At 47.0% G+C, this 26,814-nt stretch overlaps 1 protein-coding gene across 2 annotated transcripts; it reads left to right on the plus strand.

Moving 5' to 3' along the window:
• Positions 1–1,563: 1,563 nt before the first annotated feature.
• apoba (apolipoprotein Ba) lies at positions 1,564–26,128 on the plus strand. 2 transcript variants are annotated; one of them, XM_085144355.1, is made up of 29 exons: positions 1,564–1,691; positions 2,191–2,232; positions 2,622–2,734; positions 2,820–2,923; positions 3,139–3,286; positions 4,685–4,831; positions 5,091–5,215; positions 5,292–5,368; positions 6,846–7,302; positions 7,503–7,641; positions 7,724–7,870; positions 8,348–8,559; positions 10,279–10,486; positions 10,559–10,729; positions 10,804–11,007; positions 11,281–11,445; positions 12,907–13,112; positions 13,190–13,372; positions 13,488–13,618; positions 14,753–14,954; positions 15,047–15,219; positions 15,300–15,475; positions 15,565–15,686; positions 15,774–16,147; positions 16,448–23,983; positions 24,084–24,195; positions 24,397–24,426; positions 24,538–24,724; positions 24,835–26,128. In XM_085144355.1, the coding sequence occupies exons 1-29, from the start codon at positions 1,637–1,639 to the stop codon at positions 25,984–25,986; spliced, it is 13,098 nt and encodes a 4,365-aa protein (XP_085000481.1). In that variant the 5' UTR covers positions 1,564–1,636; the 3' UTR covers positions 25,987–26,128. The 2 variants fall into 2 exon arrangements, with proteins under 2 accessions (XP_085000481.1, XP_085000482.1); XM_085144356.1 differs by having other exon boundaries at positions 2,625–2,734.
• Positions 26,129–26,814: the final 686 nt, after the last annotated feature.

Raw genomic sequence — 26,814 nt, forward strand, 5'->3', positions numbered from 1 at the left:
TTACAGTGATATGATGCAACAAACACAGCAGTGCTACTGATCCAAAATACTCAAAGCTTCATAGAACTGAAACAAACATTTATTTTTAGCTCCATTCAGCTGCTGATACATACTTTAGGTTTCTGAACATTAAACTTGTTGCTGCCTTTCATAGTGTGTAACTTGAAGGCCCTGAGTACTTTCTCCCACACTGACAACACTGGATGATAAAATTATTTGAACATTACCTAATAAGACTGATTCAGGACAGACAGTTAGTGATGTTAAACTTTCCTAGCTAACCGAGCAGCATCACTGACTTTCAGCTTGTTGTGTTTGTGGATATATGACTGACTTTAATTATCCACAAAATCATCACATTCTCTGTAGGATTAAGGTCGACTATTGTATTATTATATTTTAAAGGCTTTAAAAGCAAGTAAAAGCTGAAAGTACAAACATCGCTAATGGCAAATAACTTTGCCGACATGTGGCCAACAGTAATGTTTTAAAAATAAATACTGTATTTGATTTAAATGCAGGTTTACCAACATCATAGTAGCACAAACAGAGCGTGCAGTTTCCTGCTGCTCTGCAGTCGTCTTCTTCTTCTGCTCCCTTTAGAGGTCCTCCATCTCCTCCTATCCCAGCATCCTCCTCTGTCCCTCCGGCCCTCTGCATGTCCTCCTTTCTTTTGTTTAGTTGGCTTAGTTTGTATATCCTTATTTCTTTTTGCAAAAACTGGCTTGTATATTTTATATGAGCACTTTTTCTCTGTTATTCTGTCAATATGTATATAGAGCTGCAGAACACGCAGCAGGGAGCTGAAATAAATTGATCTTTAACCTGGATTTTGTCAGGTAACTGTGACGGTCAGGCGGGAGCTGTTTGATGAGCTGACATGGTGTGACCGGCTATACTCTGCTGCCCTTTAATGTCTTATCTTTTTAATCCATACGTACTTTAAACTGTCCCTCATTCACCTCAGATACCCCTTCTGACCTGCCGAGGGTATGAGCGAGTCCAGCGTTGTGCAACGTTCAGCTTCCAGAGAGCTCAGCTCACATGCAAAGATCACAGCAGCGTGATGGCACATGAAAGCAGGAGCCCAGCGCAGGTCTGACAATAAATCTAATAATAATAATCATCGTCCAGTGCTGAGACAGTGAAACCTGCAGTTCCTCTCATGTCCAGCAGAGGCAGCAGTGAGTCAGTCCCCATAGAGGTGTTAAACCTCATGTTTACAGCCGGAAACTCCAGTCATGGCGGCCATGTCCATCTTTTATTTACAGTTAAACAGGGGCAGTCAGTGAATGTGGTGTTTTAAATGGGACACCTGGGTTTTATCACCAATGGGGGGGCGGGGTCACAGAGCTTGTACATACATTAGAATTTAAATAAAAGAAAAAATAAACGGCGTGCTGATGTCAGCACTCTGACCTCTGTGTGGTTTTACCTGCTGCGTCTCATCATCACTGTAAATGATTGACTGAATTCTCGGGGGGGGGGGGGGGGGCAGTGCTGATCACAGACTACACTTTAATTCTGACGACCAGGCAGAGTTGAACTTTGACCTCTGAGCGGGACAGAGGGAGGGTCTTCATAAACGCTGACAGAGGTGCTGCTGTGTCAGTGTGGAGGAGGCCTGCAGCCCATCATGGGTCACAGGAAGCTGTGTCTGCTGCTGCTGCTCAGCTGCTGGGCGCGAGCTCGTAAGTACCGACCCGTCCTCGTGCACGCACACGAGGACGTTAGTCTCACTCACGCCGTTTTTCTACATGGATGAAGAAGTTGTTCTCTCACTGATCTCTGGGATCGTTCATGTTTTCCTTAAACTCGGTGCTTGCAGGTGTAGTCGTCCTCATGTCCACCTGTTTGACTGCAGCCGGAGACACGGGTCCCCTTTGGGCGCGTCAGCGTCATGCAGCTCATATTGTAAAAGTGTGAATATGACCCATCAGGTCTGAGACAGGAAACACTCGTCTCGCTGATGTGTGCCAAACGCAACAAAAATCACTTTTTACACAAACAAATCTAAAGTTCAAATGTTTATATTCGAGTGTTTATTTCTAATGGGACGCTTCAGTCGTCGGGGGTGATCTTGGCTCTTTTTAAGGTTTTATTATAATCGCGTCCTCTGGCCTCTAGAAGCCGCTCTCATTACTCGAGTATTAAAATACTGTTAAGTATGTTGATGGTGTTTTCTTCCAGAGGACGAGCAGGAGGTGGACCAACAAACTGCAGCGTGTCAGTGTAAGTCATCCTCACTCATGCAAACTCGTTTTTATTCATTTTTATGAAGTTTGAGCTGAAAATATTAAATATTTAAAGAACTCTGGACTTTCTGCTCGCTGGAGGAAGTCGAGTGTGTGCTGTGTGCAAACACACACATCGACCTGCTAACAGATCAATGGCGCACTGATAAACGCACGGCCTGTTTTCTGGAGATAGCGGCTCGTGGACTCCTGTCCTGTTTGTGAACGAGAGCTGCTGCTCACTCTCACCTGCGACGGGGTCAAAGGTCAGCTGCTGAGTCGTGGTGTGGAAAGCCAATCCTGAGATGAAGCAAGAGGACAACCATCGAAGCCGTTTCACATAAAGGAGCAAAGCCCTGACCATGTGACCCTCTCCTCCCCCCGCAGCAGCATCCAGATTCAAGGCCTTCAGGAAGTACGTGTATCGGTACAGCACAGAGAGCCGGAACAGCGCGACCGGCGCCGCCGACCTGAGAGACGGCCATGCGCTCACCTGTCAGGTAAACAGCTGTTTATGCGTCCCGTTTTTCACCTGATGACACGATGCTCCTCTCTGACCGTGGCTCTGCTATCTGCTATCGCCAGGTGGAGGTCGAGGTCCCCCACCCGTGCAAGTTCATCATGCACACCAGGGGCTGCACCCTCAGGCCGGCCCCCAGCTCGGACGCCTTCCAGGCCGCCATGGAAAGGTGAGTGCAAGAACACAGACTGTATATTAAAATGGCATGCTGCTGCCATGTTGGTTTTTGGAGCAGCGAGCACATTTTCGAGTGAGGCTCCGACACTCTGCTCCCCCCAGAAAACATTAGACGTGCTACGTTTTAAAGATCAAGCCTTCGTGTCCACAGCAGCGGTGTGTGAACACGCCCCCTCTGATCAGGTTTCACTGTCTTTGTTCATCCAGGAACCCTCTGAAGTTCACCCTGCAGGGTGTCTCCAACATTCAGCTTTACCCCGACGCCGGCGAGGCGATCGGCATCCTCAACATCAAGAGAGGGATCGTTTCTGCTCTCATGGTGCCAGACATGGAGGACCAGCAGGGCCGCCGCACGGTGAGCGTCTGAAACACGCCAAACCATAATCAGTGTCACAGGAAATCGTTTATTTCAGGAAAAACAAATTCAAACTTACCAAGAGTGGAAAACATGAAGGTTTTGAGTTTTAAGCCCACGTCCTGCTTCAACTATGTGTTTGTATCCACAAGATTAGCAAAGGTCACAGCAGGGTAACGCCTCTTCACTGCATTCAGATGTGACGAAGACGACCTGCTGATCGTCGCGATGATGATGCTGAGCTTCAGCATCGCGAAGAAAAGTGATTTCACTGACTGTGGCGAGGTTGTTGGTCTGAGTGTTGCGGTTTTCCCACCAACCATCTCTGAGCTTACAGAGGAAATATCGGTGAGCAGCAGGGAGGAAGTCCTTGTTGATGTCACAGGAGAACGAGCAGGAAGCTGACGGGAAGGAAACGAGAACTCAAATAAGCTCGTGAGAAGACCATCTCAGTGCCTTGAAGCAGATGGACTCCAGCAGCAGAAGACCACACTAGGAAACAACGACTGACACAGACTCATAAAACAGGACAACAGCAGATGGAAACCATTTCCTGATTTCTGCTGCAAATGCATGAAAACCTGGATCGGTGCTCAGGCTGCGGTGGGATGGTGGGATGGTGTGATGGTGGGGTGGTGGGATGGTGGGGTGGTGGGATGGTGGGATGGTGCGGTGGTGGGATGGTGGGATGGTGCGATGGTGGGATGGTGCGGTGGTGCGATGGTGGGATGGTGGGATGGTGGGGTGGTGGGATGGTGGGATGGTGGGATGGTGGGGTGGTGGGGTGGTGCGATGGTGGGATGGTGGGATGGTGCGGTGGTGCGATGGTGGGATGGTGGGATGGTGCGATGGTGGGATGGTGCGGTGGTGCGATGGTGCGATGGTGGGATGGTGGGATGGTGCGATGTTGGGATGGTGCGATGTTGGGATGGTGGGATGGTGCGGTGGTGCGATGGTGGGATGGTGCGATGTTGGGATGGTGGGATGGTGGGATGGTGCGGTGGTGGGATGGTGGGATGGTGGGATGGTGGGATGGTGCGATGGTGGGATGGTGGGATGGTGGGATGGTGCGATGTTGGGATGGTGGGATGGTGCGGTGGTGCGATGGTGGGATGGTGCGATGTTGGGATGGTGGGATGGTGCGGTGGTGGGATGGTGGGATGGTGCGGTGGTGCGATGGTGCGGTGGTGGGATGGTGGGATGGTGGGATGGTGCGGTGGTGCGATGGTGCGATGGTGGGATGGTGCGGTGGTGGGATGGTGCGATGGCGTGATGGTGCGATGGTGCGGTGGTGTGATGGTGTGGGCTGTTGGGCCCCTGACCACGCTCACTGTGCCCTCCCTGTGTGACCTCAGTGACCTCTACTATCCTCTTTTCTGCTGTTTTCTCCTTTTGCAGAGCACCGTGCACGGTCAGTGCGTCACTCTGGTGAACTCGAGCAGTGATGTTGCCACAGGTGTGACGCTGGTCAGAGATCTGTCCCAGTGTGACCAGTTCTACAGCAGAGAGCTGACCAACAGCCCGCTGGCCCTGCTGCAAAGACTGGTGGGAACTCAGGAGCAGTTTGTTCTTTTCTTTACCCTCAGTTTGATTTCCTGATTACTGCAGAAACAAAACAAACAGCTCCACACACCTTCATGATGTAACATCACCTGTAATTATTCTACTTAATGTTGTCCTGTCTGTGAGCTCGCTGAGGCTGACCGCAGACCTCGTGACAGTAATGTCTCCGTGTCACAATAGTCACGAAAAAGGAGTTTAAATGGTGCAAACGTGTTTTCTGAAGTCAGGTTTGTGTTTCCAGCACAGCCCAATGTCCAAGCTGATCACAAGCACTCAAAGCTGCAGCTACCAGTTTGATCGGAGGGAAAGGCACATCACCACAGCCTCGTGCACAGAAAACCACAGCTACCGGCCGCTCTTCCACACGTGAGTCACCGCCTGACTGCATGTTTGTGTGCGCGCACAGGGCGCCGTTACGCCTCAGCTTTAATCTGCTCTGCAGGGACAGCACGGTGTCGTCGGAGCTGACGCAGGAGCTGCGCTTCCAAAGCAACAGGAGGACCAGCAACAGAGACTTCAGTGAGTGAGCTTTCCAGTCAGCTGTGGAGTTTCACAGCTGGGGATCATTGTTACGCTCACACTTAAACTGCAGCCCTTTGACCTTCTGTCTGCAGTCCAGACGAGGGTTCAGTTTTATCCGTCCCTGATGTGGTTACAGTCGCTCCGGGACAATAAGAACCGTAACAGAGTGTTGAATACAAGGAAATGCTCTAATACGCACAAATATCTCAGTTATAAATGTCGAGCATTTTTTTCAGAGGTGAAATATGTGTGATTGACATTTTACTCTAACCTGTAAAACTTTATGTTTCTCTGTAGAGCAAAAGAGTGTAACTGCTGCTCTGTGTGCTGTGCATTAGATGGAGAAGTTGTACAGGGAGACGTCCACAGGCAGGAATGATGTCTGTGTCATTCAGTGGTGCATTATGGGTAATCTCAGTCTCTCACTGAGCGTGCTCCTGTGACTGACCAGCACGTCATGGAGTGGGTGGGAGGTTTGTCTTTATCTTGGACAACATCCATCTCGACACCACCCTAAGGGAGTCCAGCTCCATCCCCACATTGCTGGCCTTGTGATCAGTTTATTGAGTCTGTTGGCGTCGGTGACCCTCAATCTACTGCCCAGCATGCAACAGCATAGATGGTAGCACTGACCACAACAGACTCAGAGAAAATCCAGACAGATGTTGACGCAGTATCATAGACGACTCGGGCCCCTCCTGTAGAGGGCAGTAACAACCACGGACCTAAAAATAAAAGAAAGAACTCTGGAAGCACAACCAGCTGCACACATCTGTATTTTGTGATTTCCTTCACATTATTTCTGAAGTCGTATCAAGTTCACCAAAAGCACCAAAACATGCAGTTCTTCTAGTGTCCAGTAGAGGCAGCAGAGAGTGAGCCCCCACAGACATAAACTTTGCAGCAGAAACAAACATGGTCACAGCCTGATACACAAACAGTTTGGTCTCTGTAGATAATTTCCTGGTTCGTAACACCTGTTCAAATTGACTTAAGGCTTAAAGTTGGCATTAGTGGGGCGTGGCCTCTTTGACTGACAGGTGGATGGTGACACAGGTGGCTGTAGCTGTCTGCTAGCTCCACCTGAACTGGACCTCTGGACCGTGTTTGTGCTGTTGGAGCCTTTTTTAATGACATTATGTGACCAATTATGAGGCTGCTGGGAGGTCACTGACTAACAGATCATCCAAGAAGTCTGACTTTGAGTTTTAGTGAAGTTTGAGGATTTAATTACAACAAAATATTGTCAGTTCTGAATTCTGAAGGCTTGAAACGTGGGTGAGGTCATGTGACCACATCCATCTGTACACGCCGGTGCAACAGGCAGCTGCACCCCTACACGGCCAGCATGAAGTCTCTTCATTAAAGTTTTATAAACCGCTGACGTCCATTTTTAAATGAGACTCACCTCTTACTGGGAGACTCACCTCTTACTGGGAAATGAATAAGTGACATCACATGTGTCTGTGTGCAGGTGTGGAGCGCGACCAGGTGAGGCCCCTTCACTTTGAAGATCCTGAAGATAAATCTCCAGTGCAGACGGGAGACGATGTTCTGACCACCTTACGGGAGCTGGTGACGTTAGCAGGCTCAGACCAGGGTCAAAAAAGGGCGGGGCTTTTCCATAAGCTGGTGTCCGGCCTGCGCGCCCTGAGGAACGAGACCCTGAGCCGGGCGGTCCCTGAGATGCGAGCGGCATCGGGCTGGCTCACCTGGCAGGCCCTGTTCCAGTGCGGGACCTCAGAGTGCACCAGCGCCATCCTGCAGATTATCCGAACCATCGACGGCGTTTCCCTGGAGACGGACGCTCTGGTCTACGCCCTGAGTCTGCGGGCTGACCCTGATGCTGCACGTGTGCGAGACATGCTCAGCATGGCTCAGTATAAACAGAGCAAGCCCATCATGTACGCTCTGGCCAACACAGTGAAGAAGTAAGTAAGGCTGATGCAGTGCTTCAGGTGACCACTAGAGGGAGACCCATGGTCCCCATGTCTCAGCGTCACACATGAGGAAGTATCGGTCACGGAGGTGACAGGGCGTGGTCGTCACCATGCCGGCAGACAGCGTGGTGTTGTTTAGCATCACGCATCATCTGACCTGAGCAGCTGACCACACTCTTTTTCATCCACAGGATCCATAAAAACACGGTAACGCCGGAGGTCACGGATGTGCTCACAGACGTGTCAAAGTTCATGGAGGTGCTGTTAAACGACTGCTCAGTCCCACACTACGACTCTGACCCTGCAGAGATGTCCTTCCTTGTCCTGAGGGTGCGTGAAGCGTGTCGTGTAGTTTTACATCCATGGACGTATTCTTCAGTCCTCCACATAAATGTTGATTTCTAATCTGCAGGTCGTTGGCGTCATGGGTCAGGCCATGCAAGCCGTCAGCCCCAGCCTGATCTCGTCCATTTTACGATGTGCAAAGAAAGCAGAAGTCCCACTGTCACATCAAAAGGCAGCCATACAGGCCTTTAGACGGATGGACGTCAGTGATGAGGTAAAGTCTCTCTCCTACATGGACACAGACTCATCTGCTCATTTTGAATCTGAGAGCGTCCGAGAACCATCATCATGAACTCATCACTGCATCCACACAGGAAGCTCAGACTGAACCACAAACACCTCCACCTCCTCTGAGCTTATTTAAGGTGGACTGGCGCTGAGCAGAAGCTGTGGTAATCCCTCTGGGTCGAGGAGAGGAATCACCACAGCTTCTCAGCTCACAGGTTAAAGCAGCATCTCTGCTAGTATGGCAGGGGGCATGAGTACAGTCATGACCGCTGAAACATCTGGAGCCACAAACACAAGAACACACCAGCTCCTCAGTTCAAACACCTGCACAGCAGCTACCCACAGACAAACTCCTGAACATTTCAAACGTGAGGCAACAAAGTCAAAACGAACAGATACTGACTCTGAAAATGTTCAGTATACACGTGATTGTGTTCATGTGTCACCATGTGGTTGGTCACAGGTCAGAGATGTGTTCATGGAGGTGTACCGGGACGATCACAGCCCCGTAGAAAAGCGAGTAGCAGCTTTCCTGATTCTGATGAAGAGCCCGGACCGAGCGACCATCAGAGACATCGTCAGCAGGTTGGAGAACACGAGGGACGAGCAGCTCAGGAGCTTCGTGGTGTCTTACCTGAACAACATCAGGAACTCCGACGAACCACAAATACAGCAGTAAGTAATCAATTCAATTCAATTCAATTCAATTCAATTTTATTTATATAGCGCCAAATCACAACAAAAGTCGCCTCAAGGCGCTTCATAGATACAGAGAAAAACCCAACTATCATATGACCCCCTATGAGCAGCACTTTGGTGACAGTGGGAAGGAAAAACTCCCTTTTAACAGGAAGAAACCTCCAGCAGAACCAGGCTCAGGGAGGGGCGGGGCCATCTGCTGTGATTGGTTGGGGTGAGAGAAGGAAGACAGGATAAAGACATGCTGTGGAAGAGAGACAGAGATTAATAACAGATATGATTCAATACAGAGAGGTCTGTTAATACATAGTGAGTGAGAAAGGTGACTGGAAAGGAAAAACTCAATGCATCATGGGAATCCCCCGGCAGCCTACATCTATTGCAGCATCACTAAGGGAGGATTCAGGGTCACCTGGTCCAGCCCTAACTATATGCTTTAGCAAAAAGGAAAGTTTGAAGCCTAATCTTAAAAGTAGAGATAGTGTCTGTCTCCTGAATCCAAACTGGAAGCTGGTTCCACAGAAGAGGGGCCTGAAAACTGAAGGCTCTGCCTCCCATTCTACTTTTAAATACTCTAGGAACAACAAGTAGGCCTGCAGAGCGAGAGCGAAGTGCTCTAATAGGGTGATATGGTACTACAAGGTCATTAAGATAAGATGGGGCCTGATTATTTAAGACCTTGTATGACCTGTAATCATCCATGAAGCCGGTGCTGAACAACCAGGGATGTCCTGCAGGGGGCGACTCTGAAATCTGATTGTATAGAGGTCTGTGAGAAAAGGAGGCGGATGGTCATCTCTGAGCTCAGTGAACGCTTTCAGTGCGCTCTGCCTCTAGTTTCAGGTCTGACTGAAGAAAACATGAAGTTCACTTTGGAAACGATTTAGGGCGGGGCTACTTTGTTACCAGCACCTGAGCGTCTGCTGTCTGGGTTTCATGTCAGGTTGGTTCGATTGAAACATCCAGAATGTTCACGTGAGGTTTTTAAACATCAAGACTTCAAAGTGTGTTTGACTCTGAGGGCAAAGACAGGATTGGATGATGATACAGGGCAACGATAGAAACCCTGCGGCCTGTTCAACGCTACGGTGGTTACATCCTCCTGTTTTATTCGCGTTTCCAGCACATTCGCATATTTATGTTATTATGTGATGACATTAAATGGACTAAGTACCAAAACTACAGACAAAGTCAGAAACTCGCTGAGCAGCCGCATCGTTAGCTGGTTGAAATCAAAGTAAAGTAAAAAATAAACTGAAGTGTTCTGTATAACAGGACTGCAGCAGACTTTAAAAATAAGAAATAAACAGGAGCTGAGGCTGACATGTGTAATGAGCAAAGATGTATCGCTCCAAATATCAGAGGGCAAAGTGGAGAAAGGACAGGAAGCATCCAGGCCTCCCTGCTCTTTACCTCGTTAAACCCTTGTTAGGCTTTCACAGCTGAGGGACTTAAGTTAAAGCAGAGAAAGAAGCTTTGTTTGATACACAATCATATTGTCACAGATCGTACATGCACTTCTTCACCTCACCACTAGATGTCTCATGTACTCTGGGCTGATAGATGCCACCGTAGCACGAGGCGGGCAGCTGCCGGGGATCACGACTGATCACGACTGAAAACAAACAAAAGCGCTGCTGATTCTGCATTATATTAATAAACACTATTAAATATCATTTGTTGTCCTTTCCAAAGACTCAGGGAGTACACTGAGTTGGCCCTGAATGGCCAGCTGTCACCCACGGGCGCCATCTTTGATGGCGTGTCCCGCAACTACAAGCTGGACTCCTCCTTGGGATCAATCCAGAGCAACGTCATCTTTGATGGAAGCGACACCTTACCCAAGGAGATGATGCTGGAGACCACGCTGAAGGTGTTTGACTACAGCTACGACATCTTCGAGGTATTGGATGAATCTGCAGTACAAAAATCAGTTTTCTGTCGAGGTCCAAACATTTAAAATCTCCTTCTTAAGGTCGGCGTTGAAGGAACGGGATTTGAACCGACGATCGATGCTCTTTTTGGGGAGAGAGGTTTCCTCCCTGAGTCCATGTCCAGACTGATGTACTTGGCGCAGGACAAAGCCCCGATCCTCAACGCCATTTTGGACAGAATAGCACCTCAACGAGACAGAAGGAAGAGACAGGTGAGAGGTTCTCCGCGTACACGGAGCTGCCACATGAGCAAATGTCACATGCTGAACATAGACTGTGCTCTCAGATCCCAGAAGACTTTCTGAAAGACATGGCGGACAGAATCCAGAGACTTGTGAACGATGTGAGCTCCTCTCCAGCGCCTGAAGCCGCCGCCTACCTCCGACTTTTGGGGAATGAGATTGGATATCTGAAGACCGGCGAGATGAGGAAAATGTTTGAGACTCTGTTCATGTACTACCACGTCTTCATCAGGGTACTACCTGCCCAGGTGAGACTTTCTGTCTCCTGACCATTTGGTGTGTTGATCGTGGCAGGAAGTGGCTTCAGCTTCAGTGTGCATCGGTGCCTCGATGCAGCCAGCACGGCGACATTAGAACAAAACATAACATCAGGAGAGAATCACAGATTAGTTCATTAGTTTTGTTTTATTTGCTGCTTAGGATCTAAAAACCACTCTGGAGAAACCTTTGTGGTGCTTTAGAGGATCCAGATGTGACGGTGGACTCATCATGTTTGTTTTCTCCTGTTTTCTTTCCAAAAGGTGTTCTCTGAACTCATATCCAGGACTGACAATGAAGTCTTTGCCCACTACATCTTCATGGAGAATGCCTTTGCTCTGCCCACCACATCTGGCTTCCCTCTCAAGTTCTCACTGGCTGGTGTGTTTGCACCAGGTGTCAGAGGAGGCCTGACGCCCTCGGCAGCGGTATGTTAGCTGCTCTTCATCACATCACAGGTCATGAATCCCAGACAGGCCAAAAACACAAAAAACAAATACAACTTGCAACCTGTAGGATGTAGAGCTGCTGCATCGGACGCAAAACACTGGTAACATTATTCCAAAGGTATACGGACAACAAGATATAATATGTAATACATCTTTAAATACAAGATTTACAATATTTACTTGTTTAATATTTTTTCCTGGATATGTTCCTCATCATAACTTTCTGAATTGTCAGACAGTTTTATTTGCTATTGTCCAAGTTTAATAATGTTCTTTGGTCTGTTCCTTTCATATTTGTAGTTTTCTGTGCCTGTTTAGCTAGCTGCTAGCTGCTTTTAACTCTCCATGTTATTCCCACGCATGACGGAAGCTCCGGAGTTATGGTTGTGAAAAAGCTGGAAGAGAAATGACATTTTTCTTCAGGGTCCCCTTTGGTTCCTTTTATGAAGTATAAAGTACAAAAATGTTCATGCATATATTAAACACCATGAATATATGAAAGAATGTACACTGTTAAAAAAATCCTAGAAAAACAGTAATAATCCAGCAGCTGGAGCCCAAAATAATACCAGAAAATACCAGAAAATAACTTTCTCATAAAAATATGTTTATATTCAGTAATGACAACACAGTTTGTTGCCCTAATTTTACATGAGATTTTGCCTTTAGTGCTTTTAAACATAAAATTAGGAACATTTTAATGTGATTAAACAATTACCTGTAAACAAGGTCAATGAATGTGGCAATATGAATAATAATACTTAAATATACAGTTAACTGTTGGTTTAGATAATAATGGATTTCATGCCCTGGGTCAGAGGCGAGGCTGCCATATTGCACCATCGGCCCCTCTGACCATCACCAGCAGGCAGCAGGTGAAGAGTCTTAACCACGGACACAACGACCGAGACTATCCGAGCCGGGGCTCGAACCAGCAACCTTCTGATTACAAGACGCACTCCCAGCTCTTGAGCCACGATCGCCCTGAATAGCAATGATAATAATTATGTGATGTAAAAAACGTTTATAAGAATCATTTTATATATTTTTCCACAGCATCACTTTTGAATTTAACAGTTCAATCTGGTGAAAAAAAATTGTAATATAAAAGTCTTTTACAGTTTTGTCCTGTTCTTCTAGAATATCATTACATTTACGTAAATAGACTGATTTTACATTTCAAATGTAGATTAACGTAAAATCACTGTAAATGTAATAAAACACAATTTTCTTGTTTTTTTTAATGTATTTGTCTGTTTAGATTGTTAAAATTCACAAATATTTGTCCGTTATTTGAAAGATTGAACTGTTAAATTCAAATGTGATGCTATGGAAAAATAAATAAATATATAAAATTATTCTTATAAACTAAAAAGGAAAAAAGAAAGAAAGTAGAACAAAAACAAGTACCTGCGTTACAGCTGCTCTGTGTCTTTGCAGACTCAGTTGTCCTTCATGCCTTCGGTTGGACTGGAGTTCATCACCCAGATGGGCGTGCACATTCCAGACTACGTGGACGCCGGGATTCAGACGCACACCAACGTGTACCACGAAAGTTCCCTTAATGCTAAAGCCACAGTTAACCGAAGGCAGGTCAAGCTGTCCATCCCTGCTCCTCAGTCGAACACTCAGCTGTTCAGCGTGAGGTCAGTGACCCACAGTCCTTCTCTCTGTGAGTCGTGTTGTTCTCACTCACCTCACTCACGCTCTTTCTGAAACGCAGCACCAAGGTGCTGTCTCTGTCATCTGGTCAAACAACGACGGGGCCGTGCAAGGCGGGAGACCGGGCCGACTCAGTCGACTGCCAGCCTCTGTTCAGTGGTCTGAAGCTCTGCACAGCAGTGCGTTACTCCAACCCTACCTCTGTGGATCAGGCGCCGTGTCCCCCTCTAACCGGAGAAACCAGGTGAGAAGGTCGATCAGCTCATCTGAGATGATCCTTTGTGATTTGACTTTGACATCTAATGCTGCTTTTTACCACACAGCTAACAAATCCTGGATTAATGAGTTTGTTCTTTCAGGTTTGCAGTTGAAATCCAGCCAACAGGAACCGTTTCAGAGTACACCGCCACCATCGCAGATGAAACGGTCAGAGAGGGCAAACGAGGGCGCCATAAGGTGGAAACGCTGAAATTAACCCTGAAGGCAGAAGGTAACTGTCACGATCCTGGTCTTATGACCCAGTGTTTTGAGTTTTAGTTCTTTTGGTGTTTATAGTATGTTTAAGCTCATTAGCTCCCCCTCGTGTTTTCAACCCTGCGAAGTCTCCTTTGCCCTTCGTGTGTTTCATGTCTGTGTGTCTTATGTTGTCATGTCTGCCTCTCATGTTTCCTGTTTTATTTTGAAGAGATCTCGTGTTTTTATATTATGGATTATGTTTTGAGTCCTTTGTTGTACGGTTTCTTGTTTCCCTAGATTTCAGTTATGGTTATCACAGGTTTAGTTCTTTGGCTTTGTAATACGGTTTCCCTGTGTTCAATGTTGTGTCTACTGTGACCTTTCTGTACCATGTTTCTGTCCCTATGTTCTGTCTCAGTTGCTGTTAATTTTGCATGTTTAGAGTTCAGTCAGTGTGTTTCCTGTTTTACTTTGAAGGTCCACGTCTCATGTGAGTGTTTCTAGTTTTGCTTCCCTTGTCTCGTCCAGCCTGATTACTCCCAGCTGTGCTCTCCTTCTGTGTCTCATTCCCTCGTTATCCCTCTGTGTATATAAGCCCTGTGTTTCTCTTTGTCAGTGTCGTAGTCGCCCTCATGGCTGAGTTTCAGTTTATCCATGTCCCAGTTTCGTTTTCTGTGCCATTTTGCAATAAAGCAGCTTTCTGAGTTTAATTTTGTTGTTGTGAGTTTTGTGTTTGGGTCCTTCTCCTGCCTGTACACAGCCGAAACATGACAGTAACGCTATTAAATATGCAAGCTCAGTTCATAAGACTGAGAAGGATGCATAAGGTTAAACCATCATGCTCTCCCAGCTCTCCCAGTTCTCCCAGCATCATGAACAAATATGAGTCGTTCTCACAAAACAGATGCTTACTTTGGCTCATATCTGTCTTCATCATATTTTATATCTGGGCAGCTCAGTAGGAGTGGTCGCCCATGATCAGGGGTTCAAATCCACTGAACGGCTACCCTGAGGTACCCTTGTCCCTGTACGCTGCTCGCCGGGCGCTGCATTGGTATTGAATTTTTGCTGACGCGTGTATTCTTTTCCTGTGCGTACTGGATAAAAGCCCACCTGTTGCTCCCTGCAGCTAACAGCCGGCTAATTACTTTAATTTTTATCTTAACAGGCGACGATTCGTCGGAGGCCTCGGCAGCTCTGAAATACAATCGCTTAAAAAACACCGTCTCTGCTGAGGTCGTCATTCCTGACTATGACGTGGAAGCAGGAGTCAAACTGGGTTTAACTGAGAGCGGTGCTGAGACGAGGGGCATCACCGTCGACATCACCAACAAGAACATCCCACAGCTGACGCTTGTTGGACGTGCCAGGTACAGAGTTCATTAAATGAGTCTTGGGTCCTTCATGAGGTTTCGGTTGTGCTGATGGGAAGCCGACAGTATCGTCTTTGTTTTAAATGCAGGCTTAGCAAGATGAATGATGGCGTGCTGCAGCTCCAGATGGTCGTTCCTTCTCTGAAAGCCGATGCATCTCTCACTGCAAACCTAAAGAAGGATGAAGATGTGGTCATGGACCTGGAGACCGTCGTGCACCTCTCTGAGATATCATACCAGCAAAAAGCTTCCCTAAAATACGGTAACTGTGCCTCCTCTCATCAATGCAGGGACAGCTGCATGGATTCAGTCATTTGAGGGTTTTCTGGATTTTCTCTCCAGATGATGACAAGTTTGAGGTGGAACTGAAATCTGACCTGAATTCAGAGACGCAGAAAATTATCCCTAACGTGGAGGATCGTCGCAGGCGGCTTCAACAGCTCGTTGATGAGATGCTGGACCAGAGGGTGGCGAAGACAGACATGAAACTGCGTCACATCATCACGAAAGGAATCGAGGTGTCATAAAACATCAGAGTGTTACGCAGCTTTACAGGCAGTTTTACAGCTTTGCAGTGAGATCTAACGGTCTTTGTTTCACTCTGAAGGCAGGTAACATATGGCTGGACAAACTGACGGCGCACATCCCCACTCTGGCAAACCTGCGAAGTAAGAGAAGCCTCTCTGATCTCACTCTGCCAGCTCTGCCAGAAAAACTGTTCCTGCAGTCGTAAGTGTTTAAAAATCAGCCTCCAGATATGAATGATGGGCTCCACCTGTTCTGCAGGGCTTCACTGTTCACCTTTTACCTCAACAGCGACACTTTGTTCCGGTACCAGTTCAACAAGGACAAGATGGCCATCTCGCTTCCTCTTCCACTCGGAGGCAAAAAGTCCGAAGAGCTGAACGTCCCAAACTCCCTGTCAGTGCCCCTCATAGATTTACCACAGATAGGTCTGCACATCCCACCCAGGGCCTATCAGCTCCCACGGTTCACCATACCCCCGTCTCTGGATTTGTCTCTCCCCCTTCTCGGTCTGGCTGCAGCATCCACAAAGATCAGCAGCAACTTCTACAGCTGGGAAGGCTCGATCTCCGGGGGCAACAACACCGCCGATGTCCCCAGCTACACGGCACAGTTCAGGGCCGCGGCCCAGTCACCTTTCAGCCTGTTGTCATACAAGCTTGAAGGTAAAAAGTGATTCTGTCAAGTCACTTAAGACTCTATGAGATCTGACAGGATAAGATTGAGGCTGACTAACAATGAGCTCTGTTACTGGTTCAGCCGTGGTCAGGAACAGTATTGATTAGTGCACATTTGGGTTGTGGTCCAAAACAAACTGCAGTGCAGCAACAGTAAGATCAACACCTCCCAAAGCCCTGATGGTGCAGTGAGAAGAGTTTTCACTGACCAACATTTTGTCTTAAAGCAGGTGAAACGTCATGCTTCCATGTTTGCATACTAATGTAGTGTCATTTGTCTGTTTGAAGGCAGCGGGATGATGTCGGGCAGAGGCGATGATAATCTCAAGTATCTTCTGAATAGCTCCTTCAGCCATAGCCTCATCGACACAAGCGTCAGCGTCTTAGAAACTTTAAGGGTGACGGACAAACTCAAGGCAAGAGCCAATTACAAGATGGAAGCTTCTAGTGCTTTAGGCTTGCAAGCCACCCTCTACTACTCTGCTCAAGCGACTTCCTCCCTAAATTCAGACGAAGTCTCAGGAGATGGCACCGTCAACGGACTCCTCGAAATTGGCTCGTTCCACACCAACGCTTCCTACCTTCACAGCTACAACCTGCGCCCACTAGATCGAGAAGGACGAGGAGAATCCACTCTGCAGTTTGACTCACCAGTCCTACAGGTTCACAACACAGTCCGTGGAGTCTGCAAAAACTCAGAGTTATACATCATGTCCCAAACGAGCGCTCAGGGGGACACGCTCCAGCATGTGGCAGAACTCAGATATAAGGATGCACAGCTGACCCTGAAGTGCAGCGCCTCGGCCAAAGCCATGGGGGAATCACTAAGTAACCAAGTTGAGTTTGGCGTGTCCAACCAAATGGCCCTTCTCACAGTTGAATCCCAGGCATATGACGACAAAAACAGGGTATACTCCCTGATATCAGGATCTCTGGATTCAAATGGGCTTCAGGTAAACTCTGAGGGGTCCCTCACCTTAGAAACAGGGCGTGTCTGGCATAAGGCTTCTGTAACAGCTGGAAAAAATGGTCTGACAGCAAGTGGCACAAACAGCATACAGTGCAGTCCTGTGACGGTGGAGAACGTCTTCATCTGTGCGATAGACTGCAGCGGAGCATCCCTGACCTCCTCTACCAAAGCGATGGGTGACGAGAGCAGAGGGGAGCTGAAACTTGAGGGTGAAGTCACAGCTGCTAAAGCCTCTCTTCACGGTGACCTGAAGGGATATGCGTACGACGCAACGACATTAAGCAGCGTGAACATGATGCTGGACAGAAGAGCTCTGAGTTTTACCGGAAACACAAAGGGAACACTCAGACAGATGAAAACAGAAAACAGCCACGAACTCACCCTCACCCTGTGGACTCTCAGCCTCCGCTCCGAGTCAAACAACTTCATCTGTGACGATATTTACTACAACCAACACACCAAGCTCGATGTGAAGCCATTTTTTACGCGATTCAATATGAGAAACGATCTCCGGTTTTATGACGTCGCTTTGAGCCACGAGGGTCACGTAAGGCTCGAGCCAGTTAAGGTGGATCTCCGTGGAAGCATGACTGCAGCTCTCAGAGAGCAACACAGCGTCAAACACACCTATGAACTCACCTATGACTCACCTGTGGCGGGCACCATGAAATACAGCACATCTGGAAACGTGATGGACGCCCAGCTCAGTCACAGCTGTGAACTGGAATTTGCTGGACTGTCTTTAACATCAGACTGTGAGGCGCAGGTAGACTCTGCACCTGTGCGGTTTAACGGCAGCGTTTGCACCACGGCGCTGCCTTTTCGCCTCACTGTGGATGCTGGTTTCAACGCTGCGGGAGAAATGAATCTATGTGGGCAGCACACCGGAGACGCGTACAGCCAGCTGCTGCTGAAAGCTGAGCCCCTAGCTCTTTCATTTGCACATAAAAGCGGCATATCAACAGCTCATAAGCTCCCAAGTGGGGAGTCCTCTGCTGGTTTAAAGAACATATTTGAAGGTTTCCTGACTCCAAGCGATCAATTATTGTCTTGGGAAGTAAAGTCTAAACTGAACGACTGTGCTTACAACCAGGCGACCAGTATTTCCAACAATCCAGAGAAAGCTGAATTGGAGTTTTCAGCAATAATGTTAGAAGATTTACGAGAAAATGCAAAATTCAACATGTCTGGTTTCCTGCAGTATGATAAGAACAGTGACTGTCATATCATCGAGATTCCACTCATCGAGAGCTTTCCTGCAGCTTTTCAGCAGCTCAAAAACACGCTGGTTCAAACCTTAGAGTCGCTGCAGCAGGTCATCCGTGACGTAGATATCGACGGGCTCATCAGCAACTTTAGAGAAAAGCTAGAACGGCTGCCGACACAAGTGAGTAACTTCATGCAAGAGCTAGACTTGGAGAACAAAGTAAATCACGTGAAAGTGAAACTTGATGATTGGATCGGTGCCTCCGCTGTCACGATGAATGACTTGGAGCTCGCTGTGAAGAATCTGAGGAAGAATTTAGAAACTACAGTAACGGACATCATCACCACAATTCAAAAGCTCGTTTTTTCCGTTGAAGAGTACGTCAAGGGTGGACGTCTTGAAGCCCAGATAACAAATGTTCTTTCTGATGTCGGAAATCACATGAGGGCCTTCGATGACCAATATCAAATTAAGCGGTCATTTCTCAGAGTTCTTGATATCATCGAAGACATTATGAAACAGATCGACTTCCAGAAACTCCGGATAACCGGTGCTGTGTTTCTCCAGGAGCTAGACTCCAAATATGAAATCTTGGAGACGATTAAAAGCAAACTTTCAGAACTGAAACGAGTCATTGAGGATTTTAACATCAAGTCGATTTTTGAGGATCTGAAGGAGTATCTCCTTTCAATTGACTGGGCTGCGCATGTTGAGCAGTTATCTTATAATATCCCCCCTTCAGAGATAGCAAAGGTCATGGAGTCTGTCCATGATGTTATCGTCAACTGGATCGATGAATATGAAATCCCCAACAAAATCAATGAAGTGTATTTCTACATCAGGGATCTTGTTTTAAAATACGACCTCGATGATATGTTCAAACAGCTGATGGATCAGGTGGTGATTCTGGTCGAGCAGTTTAAGATTGAAAAGACTGTGCAGTCACTGGTAGAAGCTTTGAAGTCTGTCAAATTTGAATATATTTATGATAAAATGATGCAATTTCTGTCCAGTGCGACAAATCAGCTCCGAGCGATCGACTTTAAGAAGAGCATCGATGACCTTAACGAATATATTTCTTCGACTCTTAAATCAATGAGGACATTTCGGTACGGTGCCTTCGTTGATGACGCTAACAAGAAGATTGCTGAACTAACAAACGACATCAACGAGCAGATTAAAATATATGAGCTGGTGGAAAAAATTGAGGCTGTTCGGGACTTTTTCAGAGAGATCCAAACTTCCATTTTTACGTATTTGGATGAACTAAAAAACACCAAAGTGGCTCATGCTCTGAAAAGACTGAAAAATGTGATCGATACTACATTTTACAACGACATCAAACTGAAGGTGCAGGATATCCTTGAGGATGCAAGAGAGAGAATTGTTGACATGGACATCAGAGGCGAACTGTATTTATTCCTCGAAAGAGCGAGCGATTCCTACAGAAATATTGTTGAACTAATGTCTGCAAAGTTCAACCAAGTGATGGAGCAGATTGTAAAAACAGCAAAGGACAATGAGTTCATTGACCAGATGAAGCAGGCTGTAGATGAACTTCTGAGCTTACTGAGAAGAGGTAAGATTGAAGTTCCTACTTTTACAGTACCTCTCACTGATCTTGTTATTCGAGGATTTACAGTTGACATGAAGAATCTGCAGGACATTAGCATCCCAGCTCAAATTTCACTCCCTCCGTTCACCATCCTCAACTTGTACACCATCCCTGGCTTCACGATAGATGTCGATGAGATCAAAGCTAGGATCATTGCTCTGATAGATGAAATCAGAGACTTTGAGATCCAAACACCCGACCCAGAGGAAATCTTTGGTGATCTGAAAGTTCTCTACCTGTCTGAACTACCCGATCTCACCTTCCCAGAAATAACTCTATCGGAAATAACATTTCCAGCAATCAACATTCCCAAGTTGCAGTGGAGAGGCTTCGACGTCTCACCACGCCCAGTTCCAGAGATAACTTATCCCAGGATTCCCAGTGACATTTGTGTCCCACGTTTTGGAAAACTCCATGGAGAATTTAGGGTGTACTCGGAAGACCTGACTCTCATTACAACAGGAAAAATTGAAAACTCAACATCCACACCAAAAAACCCACAGTTTACAGCCAGCGTTGCGTCTCATGCCAAGTCGCGCTTCAAGCCGCTGGAGTACACGTTTGAAGCCACGGCTCAGCTGGAGGCTCCCAGAATGAAGAAGCTGCAGTTCACAGAAACACTGAAGGCTGCACACATGGCCTTTGCCATTGACCACGAAGGATCCCTGACGCTCACCGGCACCGCTGCTGAGGCTTCTGCCAAGACTGTCGCCAGAGCTGCAACCCAAATGTACACAGCAGACATGGTCAGTAAAATGGACCTTACTTTAAAGAGTGGAGTCCATGCAGCCGTAGCCACAGCCTACAACCACAGCTTGAATATCCCGTCACATGAAACTTCAAGTCAGGCATCAGTGAGACAGACTATAGCAGCCTCTGCAGAATCTGGCAGAGTCACTGTGACCGGAGAGACTACTGGAAATGGAAAGTGGTCGATTTATGACTACGCTGATGAAGGTACTCACAAAAGCAACATGGAGTTTGATGTAAGTTTCAGCACTGCAAAGTTAACATTTGTTGGAGAAACTGACTGTGAGGCCTTAAAAGCCAAGCACACGCTAAGAGCTGAATCAGTGCTCTTAAATCGGATTAGCATTGATGCCAAATGTGAAACTGAAACTCCATCTGTGAAGAAGAGTGTTTTGGTTTTGGATGGAGTGGCTGATATCGGGGACCTGAAGGTTGCACTCGCAGCCTATCACGATGCTGAATTCAATGGAAAACTGACTGGATCCATGTCCAACTCGCTGGAGTTCACAATCCATCCATTTGAGGTGGCCTTCGATGTTAAGAATAAAGTAAACTCGAGGGTTTTCTTTCCCCTGAGACTGACTGGAAAGGTAGCTCTGCAGCATGACTGTGGTGTTGCATTAAACTCTGTGAAACAGCACGCGTCCTGCTTTGCTTTGGCAAGGTTCAATCAGTACAAGTACAGTCACAACATCACCGCAGAAAACAATGATATGGACATCTTCTTCCACTCTTCGGCAAACGGAGCGGCTAACCTGGAATTTTTGACGATTCCGCTCTCTATCCCAGAGATGACCATACCTTATTTCCAGATTAAAACCCCTGAAGTCAGAGAATTTCCGCTGTGGGAAAATGCTGGATTCCAAACGTTGCTCACCACACCTCAGCAATCATTTGACATGAACTTGAAGCTTCACTATTACAAGAACCCTGACACCCACAGCTTTGAACTGTACCTTACACCGATCTACGGTGCAATCAGCGACAAAGCCACCGTCCTCCAGGCTCAGTTTGAAGAGTTTCGGGACAAAGTGGTTGCATTTTTAAAAGATTCATACGACCAAGCAAGGCCACAGTACATCAAACACAGAACTTACAGATCTAGCCTGCCACCTAGCATCTTCAGAGTCCCCGGATATAAAATACCAATCCTGGATATACAGGTTTCACCTTTCAGAGCCGAGATGCCGGCCTTTAGCTATTTCATTCCCAAAGAGGTCAGGACCCCAAGCTTTAAAGTCCCAGCTCTGGGGTTCTCTGTGCCGTCCTATACTCTTGTGCTGCCATTATTAAAGTTTGCTGTCATTCATGTTCCAGAAACGTTAAGTGAAGTAACCTTGCCCACTTTTAGACTGCCACCCATGCAGAACAACATAGCGATCCCAGCTATGGGTAACATGACATTTGATTTCTCCTTCAAATCCGCTGTGATTTCGTTCATTGCCAGCGCAGGCCTTTACAACCAGTCTGACATTGTTGCTCGTTTTGGCACCTCTTCAACGTCAGCGTTTGACATTTTGAACATAAAAATCGATGGCACCTCCAGCTTGACGAGGACGAGAGGAATAAAAGTGGCCTCAGCTGTTTCCCTGGAGCACGACAACATCAATGCAAACCACGAATGTGCTGTCAACCTCAACAAAAGGGGCTTGGAAGCTTCTTTAACCAACACTGCAAAGGTCAAGCTACCCTTCCTCAACCTGGAGCTGAATCAAGAGCTCCTCGGAAACACCAAAACAAAGCCAAATCTCACATCCAAGAAAAAGTTAAAGTACATTTTTAGCATTCCTCTGATTGAGGCTGCAGGAAACTTTGACATGAACTGGGAACTGGAAGCACTTCCTTCTTATGTGTCTCTGGAGACCAGCACCCAGGGGAAGACAGACATTATGATGATGGACGGCTGCATCTTTTCTGGAGATCTAGAGAATAAAGCCAGTTTCTACTTCACTGCCAACAGCCTGCGTTCAACTGTCAAGACTGTCTTAAACTCAAACCTCGACAAACAGGAGAAACAAAAACGAAACTCCAACAACATCTTCCTGTTTGACTTGAATAAGGAGTTAGCTCTGGCAGTTTCCTTGCAGCGAATCTTTGCAACGGCTGAATGCACGAGCACCAACAATGTCGATTTGGCCTTTTTCACAACAAATGGAAAACATGTCGCCAAAGGAGAACTGGACTTTATTCCTTTAACGACCTTCAAGACCAAACTGAACATCGAAGCGAGCCAGCCGAGCAGTTTGGGCGATGCTCGACTCATTCAGAGCGTTAACCTGGCCATCAGCTCAGAGCAGCAGTCTCTCACCTGGAGAGTTAAGGAACAGCTCGCGTCTTTCGTCCATGCTCATCTTTTACTGCTGTCCAATGATGAATCAGCAGTGCGCTTGGAGTTGGCTGGATCAGCAGAAGGTCCTCTCGCTTTTTTGAAGACAGTTAAGATTCCTATTTATCAGAATACCCTCTGGGATGTGCTCAGGTTTGATCAGGTCACCAGTACGAATAAATTACAATTCCTCAATGTCTCTACTAATATTGTGTACACAAAGAGCATGGATGGCCATGAATATGCAATACCGTTTACACTTTTGGAAAATGGTGTCAGTTTTAGCGTCCCTCAGATCAGCATTGCAGTGCCTTCATGGCTCAAAGGAATTCCAAGCTCCATAAGGAACATAGACGAGCGTCTGGAAAACCCTGAGGTCCCGGATCATCTCACACTTCCCCCTGTGATCTCAGTTCCTGCCTTTAATGTACCATTCACGACACTGCATGTGGAGCCCTTCACACTCGATCTGAACAACCTCAGCGTCCCGAGGGTGATCAGCACCGAGGCCTTTGAAGTCATGCTGCCTGGCCTGCCCGTACTGTCAGTGCCGGGTTATGACATTAACACAGAGTACCTGCAGGGAAAACCATCATTCCTTTCATTTAAGACTCCACAATATGAAATCACAGTCTTACCTTTTACTCTACCAAAATCAGTGACCCTCGGGGGGCAAACCATCAGCCTAAATTACATCACACGCCAGATTTCCAACTTCGACCTTCCAGCCATCACCATTCCAGAGCAAAGAATCGAAATCCCTGCAACGACCCTCCATCTGCCTTCAAGTGTGTTTATCCCATCCTTTGGTGCCCTCAGCGTCTCTGTGAAGGTTTCGTCTCCCATTTATAGTGTGTCGACGACTGCCAGTGTCGAGAAAAAGGACTCTGACCTATTAACTTCACTGAAATCCAGATGTGTTTCTACCATGAACTTCTTGGAATACGACCTCTCTGGTAAGACTAAAGCATACGCCACTTTACCTGATACCACACATTTGTATGAATTGCTGCATGTAAGGCAATATAAAACCTAATCTTGCCCATGTTTCCCCAGCTGATGCAACCATCGTATATGATAATGGGGCAATGAGTCTAACTGGGAAGGGCAAATTGATTCACACTGATGGAAATGTCAACTGGCAACATGTTTTGGCACAAAATGTCCGGTAAGTTAAACAAACGCTGCATTCTAGAGTCGACTGGAAACACTGGTTTAACTTTAAATAAGTTTACCCATTTCTGTACACTGGTAAACATTTCATGCACACCACTAAAGTGCATCAGAAGCTGTGATGAACTGTCTCAGATCCCATCCGATAAACATTCAAAGTCTGGAATTAAACCCTCGATTGCTCGTTTTCTTTCAGAATGAAGCGCCAAGTCTCAGCAGCTGCACTGTGAGTTTATTTCACGCAGATGCTGATGTTTCACATCTCTCCATAGTTCTCTGTCTGTTTATCACATATGATCTGGAGCACATCTGTACTAACGGTGTGTCTGTTTCAAAGGGAGCCTCGTCACACTCTTAGCGTTGACATCAGCAGCCGAACGTTCACAGATGTGAGCTTCCGCTTTGCTTCCCGCAAAGATGGCATCACTGCATCCGTGTCTTCGCCATCATCTGGTTTCCTTGGAGTGCATTTACAGAGGAGGTCTCCATCGCAGCTGTATGGGAAGCTGTTCAGTCGATACCTGGTATTACATCTTCGACTCTTTCATTTCATATTATTGTTACTGTGAGTGCAACTTTCCAGACTGTTTGATGCTCTGTTTAAAGTCTTCTCAACGTCTTCCCTCTCTCTCAGTCGTCTCCAGACAGGGATACCGATGTCTTCGCTGCAAAAGTCTCACTGAGAAACTCGCAAAAATTCTTTGTGCAGACTTCCTGGAATCGGGACTTCCTGTGGGATGTGATGGAAGGCACCAAGCTCAGAGTTCCTGCAATGACAGACGCTGTGTTCAAGTGCATTAACAAGTATCACACCTCCCACTTTGGCTTTGACATCAACCGTGGCAGCAAGAAGCTGAAAAACACACTTTCTTACGCCATAGAGCGAGCCTACGACCAGGTTCCCGTGTCTTGTCCCACACTGCAGGATTGGGTCCAAAACTTTGCTGATGGAGCGCGAGATAATTACCGGAAGGCCTCTGACGTCTTGATGTCCATGACTGTGCAGGATGCTATAGACAGGCTGCTTGAGACGGTGAAGCGTGTCATGAAACAGTGTGAAAACAACATGAATGTGCTGCTCGATGCAGCCTTGCAGTTTGTGAATGACACACGGTTCATGGTGCCGGGATCGGAGAGGAAGCTCTCTCTCATGGAAGCGGTCCAGGAAGCCCGTTCAAGTGCCATTCAAAGAATCAACGGCCTCGTGGAGAACATCTCTACAGACATCAGGAAAATCAGGTTCACCGTACCTGGAAGTGATGCTTTTGTTAGCGGAGATGAGATCATGGAGAAGGCGGGGAATATTCTGGACCAGCTGAGAGAGGGTGTGATCAGCGCGATCAACGTGCTCCACCTGACAGCTGCTGGATGTTTACGCGTCGTTGCTGAAAAAGCTGAGAGTTTCCTCGCCTACCTGCAAGATCAAAACTCTGAAATTTCCTCTAAAGTTGATGCCATTTATGCAGATGTTCGGCAGTTTTCAGAACAGCACGGCGAGGAGGCGCAGAGGTGCACGACTGAGTACAGAGACCTCATCAAACTCAAGACCCAGAAAGCCTTAAATGCTCTGAGCATGGAGCGAGTAAATGATGGGAGCAGCAGGATCATCAGTATTTTGCAGGTGCGCTTCTATGAGGGACTTGAAGCCAGTGTGGCTCTAATGACCCGGGTCTCCCAGAGCACAGCCCCCTACGTTAGAGTCAGCGATGAGAAGATGGACATTGAGATACCTTTACCCTTCCTCTGGAGGTCTTTCAGCGAATGGCCGACGCCGCTCAGGCAGTGAATCACACCGTTGAAGATAAAGTGGTTTCATAATGGATGAAAAAATTGAAAACTTCCTTTTTTGACAATAAAAACTGTTTTAAAGTGATTTTCATAAATAATAAAAATAAATTACGTTTCTTCTGTGAGACTCACTGAATGTGGTTCAGCCTGTACGTTGCTGTTTGTTGGTGTTCAGTTAAACAGACGCTGAACTCCAGTTTGTGTTTGTCTCTGTCCTGCTGAAGCTCCTCGACTCATTTACACAAATAACATCAGAAATGTATCAGAATAAGAAGCATCAAAGCTTTCTGTGGTTCTGAGTCGTTTCCTCCTTTGTTGTTTGGCTTCTTCCTGTTAAACTTTGAAGATCAGTTTTCTCGTGTTGGTTTACTTCCTGTTCTTAGGTTGTCTGCTCCGGCCTCCTTTGTTCCACCTGCGTCTCAGCCTCCAAGTCCAAAAAGCTGTAAAATGTAAACAAAGAGAAGGAAATGCAACTCTAATAAACTTCTGTTTTACCTGCAGAAGAACAGAGAAAACAAACTGAGAAAACCATTTTAGGTACAATAAGAAAATTCTGCAACATTTTAACAACAGTCTGTCTGTCTGTGATCGGCACACTGGGGTGGTGGTCCCTCTTTTCAGGAGGGGGGGGCAGAGGGTGTGGTGCAACATCCTCAGCCTCCATGGGGAAGCTCGACACCAGGGAGCTCGACAGGAGAATCTGCCAAACATGCGCTTCCTGGACTTAAAGAAGGTATTCAACCACGTCTGACGGGGCATCCTTTAGGGGTGCTTTGGCAGAACGGGCTGGACGATATAGCCTCAAAATGATATCACCACATTTATG

Source organism: Neolamprologus multifasciatus, chromosome 19, assembly GCF_963576455.1.
Source record: "Neolamprologus multifasciatus chromosome 19, fNeoMul1.2, whole genome shotgun sequence".
Taxonomy (NCBI): domain Eukaryota; kingdom Metazoa; phylum Chordata; class Actinopteri; order Cichliformes; family Cichlidae; genus Neolamprologus; species Neolamprologus multifasciatus.